This window comes from Thalassophryne amazonica, chromosome 11 (assembly GCF_902500255.1).
Source record: "Thalassophryne amazonica chromosome 11, fThaAma1.1, whole genome shotgun sequence".
NCBI lineage: Eukaryota > Metazoa > Chordata > Actinopteri > Batrachoidiformes > Batrachoididae > Thalassophryne > Thalassophryne amazonica.
This window is the reverse complement of record NC_047113.1, coordinates 57,044,919-57,055,651: the sequence shown is the minus strand read 5'-3', so window position 1 is coordinate 57,055,651 and position 10,733 is coordinate 57,044,919. Positions and strand designations below refer to the sequence as shown.

At 40.6% G+C, this 10,733-nt stretch overlaps 2 protein-coding genes across 3 annotated transcripts in view; both read left to right on the top strand.

Annotated features, from left to right (window-relative positions):
• diaph2 (diaphanous-related formin 2) overlaps positions 1 to 7,031 on the top strand; it is a 1,163,737-nt gene extending 1,156,706 nt beyond the window's left edge. For both annotated transcript variants that reach the window (XM_034181862.1, XM_034181863.1), the window contains one exon: positions 5,952 to 7,031. In XM_034181862.1, the coding sequence (XP_034037753.1) occupies positions 5,952 to 6,016 (65 nt within the window). In that variant the 3' untranslated portion in view covers positions 6,017 to 7,031. The remainder of the gene's footprint in view (positions 1 to 5,951) is intronic.
• A 1,861-nt stretch (positions 7,032 to 8,892) lies between these two features.
• Positions 8,893 to 9,789, top strand: LOC117520198 (the record flags this gene model as incomplete). The annotated part of the gene is made up of 1 exon (XM_034181517.1): positions 8,893 to 9,789. A coding segment is annotated over one exon (897 nt), but the record flags the coding sequence as incomplete, so codon positions are not given.
• Between the last annotated feature and the right edge of the window lie 944 nt (positions 9,790 to 10,733).

Sequence of the window (10,733 nt, the reverse complement as noted above, 5' to 3'; positions counted from 1 at the left end):
TGGCTGTGACAACCCGGAACTAAAAAGTGACAAGCTGAAAGATCTTGCAAACATGCTTTTCTAGGCTCTTCTGTCTCTGCCCTTGACCAAGGCAGTGTCTCTACATCTGGAGTCGGTCCACAGACACTGGACTGTAGCTGTTCACTGCTCTTAGTGGTTGGATTGTGTGTAACTGTAATTCGGATGGGTTAAATGCAGAGAGAAAATGTTGTTGTATGTACATATATACAATGACAATAAAGGCTTTATTGTATTCTATTCTATTCTATTCTTACCATCAAGATATACAAACAGTTTGGTATTGTATGGTCAATCTGTCTGCAGCAGACATAAACTCAAAAGCTGAGTGACTGTGTAAAAGCAGTCCAGTGATGTTAGCCGCCAAGATACTCATGTGACAGTATCTTTGTCATGCATACATGTTATATTGTGCTTCATTTATTTCATTAAGAAATACAAACAGTATGGTACTGCATGGTAAATCTACCTGGACTGGGGGGAGGGTGGGCTCAAAACTTAAGTTGCCGTGCAAGGAGACTATTGAGGGAAGCCAGAGAGACACCTATGTGACAGTAAATTTCTCACACACATTTCATATCTTTATTTTTATTTCACTATATCGAAGCATTTTTCATTTGTTTTTCTTCAGTATCTTTTGACATTTAATTCTTAAATACTCTGATTCTACAAAATTGGTTTAATTGCTTTGATTTTTAAACATTAAATTCTATCTTTAAAGGAATAAATGCTTCACCATGCCACCCTTCTTTGAAAATCAAGCAACTGTCCAGTCAAAGAAGTGTATCAGTATATTAGCTTCAGTTAAAAACTCAACAATATTACCTTTTTTTATTGCATGCAGGGGTGGTGGCCAAGTGGTTAATGTGCGTGGTTTCAGTGCAGAAGGTTCCGGGTTCAAATCCCACCCCTGCCACATTTCTCCATGTAATGTGGAGTTGCGTCAGGAAGGGCATCCGACGTAAAACCTGTGCCAATTCAACGTGCAGATCCACCTTGGATTTGCTGTGGCGACCCTGAATGCAAACAAGGGAGTAGCCGAAGGGACTTACTTACCCTTTTTTCTTGCAATATGAAGAGTACAGAGAAATTCATTCATTAATTTTCTATACCTGCTTACGCCAATCAAGAGTCACGGGGTGGGGGGAGGGGGCTATCCCAGCAGTCATAGGGTGTGAGGCAGGGTACACCTTGGACAAGACATTCATACTCCCATGCACACTGACAGTCAGTTTAAAGTTTCCTGTTCACCCAGCCTGCATGTCTGTGGAACTGGGTGGAAGCCCGAGTACCTGGAGGGAACCCATGTAAATCTGGGAGAACATGCAAACTCCACACAGAAAAGACTAGGTGGAAAGTGATCCCAAGACCTTCTTGCTGTGAGTCAACATTGCTAACCATGAAGCCACTGTGTTGGCCATACAAAGACATGTTCTCCACTGTGTTCATTCATTCATTTTCTGCCATATTTCCGGGTCTGTGTCGTGGTGGCAGTAGACCAAAACAGCTGATCCCATACTTGCCTATCCCCGGCCAAGTTTCCTAGCTCCTCCTGGGGAATCCCAAAGCATTCCCAATCCAACTGTGAAATATATTCCCTCCAACATGTTCTGGGTCTTCTCTGGGGCCTCCTCCAAGTTGGACATGCCTGGAAGACATCTCATGAGAGTTGACCAGGGGGCATCCTCACCAGATGCCCAAATCACCTCAACTGGCTCTTTTCAGTGTGAAGAAGCAGCGGCTCTACTCTGAGTCCCTCCCAGATATTCAAGCTTCTCACGTTGTCCCTGAGTGTAATCCCAGATACCCATCAGAGGAATCTCATTCCTTGTTCTTTTGGTAATTACTCAAAGTTCATGACAATAGGATAGGGTCATAAATCGACTTGTAAATCAAGAGTCTCAGCTTCTGCCGCAACTTTTTCTTCATTATGATGGTACAGTACAGCATCCACAATTCTTCAGACACAGGTCCAATCAGTCTGTCAATTTCATTATCCCCACTCTTGAGCAAGAGAAATCCTTGAGCTCCTCCACTTAGGGCAATGTTGTGATCATGTAATCAGATACAAAATCCAAGATATCACACATGCATTAGCTTCTGAGCATGATACGTGTTGCTTCAGAATTAGCCTCTTTGAATAAACAGGTCTCCTATTACTGAGATAGAAAATGACTGACATCTTACCAGAAGTTAGGAAAAAACAGTTTCTGTGTCGTGACAAGCTGCTTCTCCTCCCCTATCTCAAAGGAATGCAGCTAACCCCTGGATGAATGGACATTTTCCTACTGATACTCTTGAATCTGCCACAAAGCAGTAATATATCATGATGGCGATATGAGACTTCATGAAGCATTTGCTGTTTGTTAAAAAGCAAAACCACATTTAAAAAGCACATTGCACTTGTTTGCTTGGAACTTTTTTTAGAAACCACCGAGTGGCCTTAAATAAAACAGCAAATACTTCTTGAGGCCTTATTTGGCCATCACTTGTAGTGTGCTGTCATAGTCAGTTTTCCTATTTGTCCTTTAAGATGCAGTAGCCAAAAAAGTTGAAAGAACTCACTTTTATCAGCAGTACCAACACAATATGTATACTCGTATCTGCCATTGTCCAAGTGGTATCGCAGTGCAGTAACAACAGCATGGTTCTGTATGTACATGGTGCCAATCAGACTGCAACACTGCTCTGAGCCAGCAGTGGTGGACATTCATTTTGTCCCTTCAAGTTGTGCTTGAAGTTCTTTTGCTTTGCAACAATGAACATTGAACATTGAATGATTAGTATCGCTGGTTGATTCGTGGTGCAGATCTCTTCTTTGTGACTCAGTCCATTACTGCTGTACGCCTCCGTTGTTGTCAAGAAAAACACCTTTGACATTTTCATCACTTGACAGTGTTCATCACTAATTTCTCTTGTGTAGTAAACAAAACAGATTTGGCATGGGCCCAGCAGCTCCTATGCCTGCACTCGAATCATGTGACTACAGGAAATAGACTGGATAGATTTATATAACCTTTTTTTCTTCAAAGTGCTTTACAGTGATGCCTTATATTGACACACTCAACACACACTCACATGCTGTTGTGCAAGATACTCAAATTCACACCGGGAGCAACTTGGGGATTAAGGTCCTTGTCAAAGGGACCTTAGTATTTTCCATTCTGTTGGGAATCAAACAGAGGATCCTCTTGTCACAAGCCTACTTCTCTACACCGCCACTTCTCCAATCTCCAAAAAACAACTCTCTTCATGAAAATGAATTAAGTTATGAAATATACTGTGGATTCAACTAAAAGAAGTAGGGAATGAGGATAATTTTAATGTTGTGTCAGTCTGTCTTTCTTTTCTTCTTCTGTTCCTTCTCTCTCTTTCTCTCCTCCTGTGTACCATCTGCATGATGCTTTGTTTCCAATCCGAAGGAGTAATTTCTGTTCGTTACTCTGGCAAAGGGTGTCCGTGTGTGTAGCCATCACAGTCACTCTCAGCTCATTACCTGACATGATGGATGGCTGTAATGCCATTAAACAACGCCCACCCTAGGATGCCTGGCAACCTATAGTTGGCACTGAGTAATGGGCATGGTGGTGACGGCACGCTTGGAAATTCCAGAGAGTCCTGTGTGGGATATGCTTCCTGCTCCTGTCTAGCATTCACCTGCCACCTGGCTGCCCGGACAAATGCTACGAACATTTTTGGGCAGGCAGGACTGGATGTCACGGGAGGCAGTCATTCAGCCAAAGAACTGGCAACAGAGAAAATTTGACGAACAAAAGCCAATGTGAAGAATCATGGCCACTTTAAACAGACCTTTTACCCACAATGTGCATTTCATCGGAATTCCACAGAGTGGATGTTATCTCCGAGGTATTGAAGGAGCTGCACGGGAGGTCCATTCATGCCTTCGACATACAAATTTGTTACCTCTGATTACTCATTTGTTACCTCAGATTAATAATTTGTTCAGTTAAATTACTAGCAAGCAGACTGATTACATCACTGTAATTAAATGCTGTGTTTACTTAATCTCATGTCAAACAGTCCCACAAAATGTGTTTAAATGGGAAAACCAAATTGTTAAAACTGATTGCATGTTATAGTTTTCTTTGAAACAAGTCAGTTTTGTGGGTCCGGTTGACAGAATCAGATTAAATAGTTTTAGTCTGGCATTCTTTTTTGTTTTTGTTTTTTGTTGTTGTTGTTGTTCTTTTTTTTTTTTTAGAGTGACGCTGAATCAGAGCGACCATGTCAGTCCATGTTAACTTTGTGAGTAGAACCCGTGTGCGCACGTTTTGAGACAATTGAGACCATAGCCTCGAGTGTTCATGACTTTAAATATGGAGTCTTGTACAGTCGGGTCATATGTATTTGGACACAGTTATTGCAGTTGTGCCTTTGTGCACCACCACCACAATGGAGTTAAATGGATGGGTTCTGTGAAAACACCACATTAGCCATTAAAGAATTATAGCCACAGGTCCAGTTCCCCTGTGACCCTTAATTGGAATGCGTGGGTAAAGAACATGACTGAAATAGAGCCCTTTTGTATATGGCTTCTCCATCTTTCAAAGGCCAAAGCTAAATTTTCAAATTAACACAATTATAAATTCAATTATTTTTAATACATGGATGAAAATCCTTTGCAGTTATTGACTGCCTAAATTTGCTCTATGTACAGTTTCTCCCAACTCTGAAAGATTGACAGTGTCTTGGTGGCTTTCCTCACTAGTCTCCTTTTTGCATAGTCAGTTTTTGAGTTCTGCCTACTGGAAATGCTTGAGTGTCCATCCAGGTTTGTATTAATAATCATACTTACATTTTGCTCGTCCAGTTACTTACGCCCTATGGAAAAGGAGGACCTAAATGATTGTAATAGTTTTGTTAAATCCCTTGAATTAAAGCTCAAAGTCCACATGACAAGCACATAATTTTAACTCCATTGTGGGGGTGTACAGAGGCAATATTACAAAACATGTTGCTATCCAAATACTTATATACCTGCCTATAATCCCTTAAATTATGCTATTATTCCTAAATCAAAAACACACGAAGTACTTTCTACTATGTTTAAGCTGTTACTATGCATTTATGCAAATTTGTTTTTGTCCATTTAATTCTTAAATCCAATACCAGTTCACTCAACCATGTTTACCTTTTTAAAATTTTTTATCTAGGATTGATGATCACATAGTTTGGTCATAATTTGGTGACTCGAGTGGTGTCTGGTGATTGAAGGACTATACATCCATCCATGCATGCATGCACGCATGCATCAGAAGAAAATGTGCAAGTTTTCTAACTTGAGGTACTCATAAAAGTTGACAAATTTATATCAGAGCCTTTGACTGGTTAAATGGAAAGTGTCTGGTTATCTGGTCTGCTTGAGTTTCTTCCTCAAATAATGAAATAATCTTGCTCTGGGGGTTGGTAAGGTTGGACCTTACTTGTGTGAAGTGCCTTGATGCAGCTTTGTTGTGATTTGGCACTATATAAATGAAAATAAATTTAAATTGAATGGAAATTGAAGTGTTTTCTTTCTTTTTATTCCTTTTGTCTGTTTTTTCTGCTGCCTTGGTTTTTGCCTGTGGTTGTGTGGTGTTCACTTTGTCCCCACTGCATTCACCGCATCTGTAAGAATAGATTGTGAAGCTCTGGAGAGGAAGCCTGGACCAGGAGCTGAATGGAATTACTATGACACCAGACACAAACACTGTCACTCCAACTGATTCTTCTGTTTCTCCATCCTTCCCTGCTGTTCATCTCTCACTCAGCCTGGATTTGCTTCATGTTGCCTCTCCTCCTCCCTCCAGCTCTTTTTCTCCATCTCTCTTAGTAGTTCTCTCCATGTCTTTCATTTAGCTGAGCTACTGTGTGCCAGTATGGATCAATCCACCAACATTTTGTTGTTCTTTCTTCTATTCTCTTCTGAACAGACAACCGCCGCGCTGTCCTGGAAAGGTCTCGTTCACGCCACAACCCAAATCACCAGGCTCGATGATCACCCACGTCTGCTGTAAGACGCTAGATAAGTGCCAAAGAGGCCTGTGAGGTGGAAACCTGGAAAACGTCAAAAGGAAGAAACAAGCACCGCTCATTGTGGCGCACGCACACACATGCACACACACACATGAAAATGCTCAATAACAGTACTTCACATTAAGTAATCACGCTGTTCAAGCAATGCCTTATAAATCTACGTTATTTTGCCGCCACACTCTCTTCTGACATTTTGTTTAACCGATAAGGGGGAAAAAAATCGCTTCTTTATGGTGGCTGCAGTTTGAAGTGAAACCTTTACATTGCTCCCATATGCATTCCTAATGAAAATATTACAAATCGCTCACACTGTTGACATGATGTGGAGATATATATATATATATATATATATCAAGAATAAACAATTTGCTGAGAAGGACTGCACCACAATGTATGATTATGCATCACGGTAAAAGAACGCAGCGCACACACACACACATGGCTGCGAGAAGGGGCGGCAGGCCAGATGTACTTAGAACAGGAGATGGGAATTTTCTCCATCAAGCGCTCAGAGGGATCTTTCTTTTTCGATTGGTCTCGTCCTTGAACCTGCATTCAAATAGTTTCTAGCTGTAAATGTACTGTATCAAGACTCCAGACGAATAATTTAATTTCATCTTTCTCCCTCTCTGTATCCCACAAAGCCACGCCGACTGGCCCTTGTCCACGCAGAGCATTCAGAGCATGTGACTCACAAATCTGCAGAGTCTGTAACTATAATTTCCATTTTGCCCGAGTTGCATTTATTTTTAGTCCACCAGTATCGCACACGCCTAAGGGTGGTGAGATCGGTCTCAAGGTCGTTTTTGCTGTTAACACGAGAGACAAGAGACTGACACATTTTTAAATGCATTTAACAGCCAGGAAGAGCTGAACCTGTGACCTTTCCGACAGTCACACAGGAGGTTCAGCCGGGGAAACTGTTGATAAAAGTAAGACGTCTTTTTAATTTACAGCTTTTAATTCTCGTGTAATTTTAATCATTGTATTTCTGTTGTTGTTGTTTTTTTGTTTTGTTTTTTTTTTTTGGGGGGGGGGGGGGGGGTTGTTTTATTTATCTATTTTTTTTTTTTCGAAGGCTCTAAAATGTGGTGCAGCAGTTACACATTTTTGCTAAACAACCCAGAACAGTTGGCTCCATTTTCACAGGTGATGGATTTTTACAGTGGACTTTTTTTTAAAAATAAATTTAAAAAACAAAAATAGCTTTACAGGAAAACAAAGATGTATTGCATTCATACATTTGGATTGTTGTCGCAAATAAACTGTTTAATGTCTTTGAAAGCATTGTATTTGCATAATTAACACAGCTGACATCGCCTGGTGATTTAAAATTCACAACTTAGAGACAATGTTAATAAAATATTATTTTTGTTTATCTTATGTGCCCCTCAGATCTTGTTTTATTCAAAAAGTCTAAATTCTGTTGCGGGCGGACGACAAAAAATGTAATGAAGGAGTCTGTTTAAAACTGTTACACTCTTTTCGAACCTCAAATGGGTTTATTCTCCTCATGTTTACTATTTATTCATATATTCATGCATAGGACAGCCTTGTGCCCTCACTGCCCCAAACTGGAAGTAGATGCTTCTAAAAACAATCTAGTCACAGTTAGAAGTAACAGAATGGGGTTTAGACGAGACAAGATGGCATTTGTCTTGGCGACGGAGTCTCCTCACTTCCTAGACGTCCCCAGTCCCCAGACACCTGCGACCCTTTCACCATAACATGAGCTACTTTTGTCAAACCATAACTGCCTTTGACTTTTAAGCATGTGTTCCATTAAAAGAAAAACAGGGCGCCTGACTCCTGGAAATTTTTCATTTAAACAGTCCGCCGGTGCTGCTTGTGATGTGTCCTCTCCCGACCCGCGTGGTTCCAGCAAATTCCGTTTTACATCACTCGGCCTCCAAGGTGCACCCACATTCTGTGAGAATTCTGCATATTGAAGAAGACAATAATTCTCTTCTGAATTTAAGATGTGGAGAGCGAGGTATCAACACAAGAGATACTTACTTAGTATGTGCATTCCAGGAGAGCCAGCGCTGTCAGAGTCAATAACTTTCTTTTCACTTGCAAATGCACTCTTTGTCCTCTACGCTATCACACCAACAGTACTGTGCAAAGGTTTTAGGCACGCCATAGCGTACGCTTGTATGTGATAGTTGAGCTTCTTCACCAGTGAGGCAAGAGAAAGTCAAATCAAGTTTCTCCTTTTATAATTTTATTAAGGAGTTAATCAGTTACTAAGTTACAAACCTCATGTTATTATTATTATTTTTTTAATTTGCAGGTGTACACAGAAGTGGAACAAAGTCACCAGCAAGTCACTCTCATGTCATGAATGGGCAAGTCTCAAGTCATAATGACCACCAATTGTTTGCAAGCTAACTTGAGACTTGACTTGAGACTTGCCCATTCATGACTTGAGAATGACTTGACAGTAACTTTGTCCCACCTCTGGGTGTACAGCACAGTGCAAAACAACACAAGAACCATCGCCAACCATCACTCAATAACTAAATAATTGTAAAAATCTGATTATATACATTTTTTCTAATTTAGAAACAGTAGATATGTGGGAGCATGTCATCAATTTCCAGTTCATTAAATGTGCCTAAAACTTTTCACAGTACTGTACTCACTACAAAAGATGCTTGGCTCTTAAGGTTTCCATTTCATGTCATAGGTATTAAAGGCATTGCGCTGCGGTGGTTTGAATCATATTTGTCTAATAGATTACAGTTTGTTCATGTAAATGGGGAATCTTCTTCACAGACTAAAGTTAATTATGGAGTTCCACAAGGTTCTGTGCTAGGACCAATTTTATTCACTTTATACATGCTTCCCTTGGGCAGTATTATTAGACGGTATTGCTTAAATTTTCATTGTTACACAGATGATACCCAGCTTTATCTATCCATGAAGCCAGAGGATACACACCAATTAGCTAAACTGCAGGATTGTCTTACAGACATAAAGACATGGATGACCTCTAATTTCCTGCTTTTAAACTCAGATAAAACTGAAGTTATTGTACTTGGCCCCACAAATCTTAGAAGCATGGTGTCTAACCAGATCGTTACTCTGGATGGCATTTCCCTGATCTCTAGTAATACTGTGAGAAATCTTGGAGTTATTTTTGATCAGGATATGTCATTCAAAGCGCATATTAAACAAATATGTAGGACTGCCTTTTTGCATTTACGCAATATCTCTAAAATCAGAAAGGTCTTGTCTCAGAGTGATGCTGAAAAATTAATTCATGCATTTATTTCCTCTAGGCTGGACTATTGTAATTCATTATTATCAGGTTGTCCTAAAAGTTCCCTAAAAAGCCTTCAGTTGGTTCAGAATGCTGCAGCTAGAGTACTGACGGGGACTAGCAGGAGAGAGCATATCTCACCCGTGTTGGCCTCCCTTCATTGGCTTCCTGTTAATGCTAGAATAGAATTTAAAATTCTTCTTCTTACTTATAAGGTTTTGAATAATCAGGTCCCATCTTATCTTAGGGACCTCGTAGTACCATATTACCCCATTAGAGCGCTTCGCTCTCAGACTGCGGGCTTACTTGTAGTTCCTAGGGTTTGTAAGAGTAGAATGGGAGGCAGAGCCTTCAGCTTTCAGGCTCCTCTCCTGTGGAACCAGCTCCCAATTCAGATCAGGGAGACAGATACCCTCTCTACTTTTAAGATTAGGCTTAAAACTTTCCTTTTCGCTAAGGCTTATAGTTAGGGCTGGATCGGGTGACCCTGGACCATCCCTTGGTTATGTTGCTTTAGACGTAGACTGTGGGGGGGTTCCCATGATGCACTGTTTCTTTCTCTTTTTGCTCCGTATGCATCACTCTGCATTTAATCATTAGTGATCGATCTCTTTTTCCTGGTTCTTTCCCTCAGCCCCAACCAGTCTCAGCAGAAGACTGCCCCTCCCTGAGCCTGGTTCTGCTGGAGGTTTCTTCCTGTTAAAAGGGAGTTTTTCCTTCCCACTGTGGCCAAGTGCTTGCTCATAGGGGGTCGTTTTGACCGTTGGGGTTTTTCATAATTATTGTATGGCCTTGCCTTGCAATGTGGAGCGCCTTGGGGCAACTGTTTGTTGTGATTTGGCGCTATATAAGAAAAAAAGTTGATTGATTGATTGATTTCTTTATGACTAGTTTGACTTGAATGTTTATTTTATTATTTAATCAAGTGAGCTTTTATTTTTTTGCTGACAAATTATTCCGTACTCATCAACGTCTCAGAGAAAGATTTGAGTACCAAAGGGAGTACATATTTACTTCATTTACTAATACAAATTTACTGTTGTGTTGTCGTTTTTTAAGTATTGCATAATTGTCGCATTTCCATATTTCTTATATTGTTGGTTAGCGTGCAAACCAATGGCAAGTTCAAGATGCTCTATCTCACAAACCTTTCCTGGCTCCACTTCTTTATCTGTAAACTTTAATGGAATCTGTTCTGAAGTTTTTAAATCTATCAGCATGTTTCATGACAATCTATTTATTTTGGGAGGTGATGGTCTAGTGGTTAAGGTGTTGGGCTTGAGTCCAGAAGATCATGGGTTCAAATCCCCGCCTGACTGGAAAATCACTCAGGGCCCTTGGGCAAGGCCTTTAATCCCCTATTGCTCCCGGTGTGTAGTGAGCGCCTTGTATGGCAGCACCCTGACATCGGGGT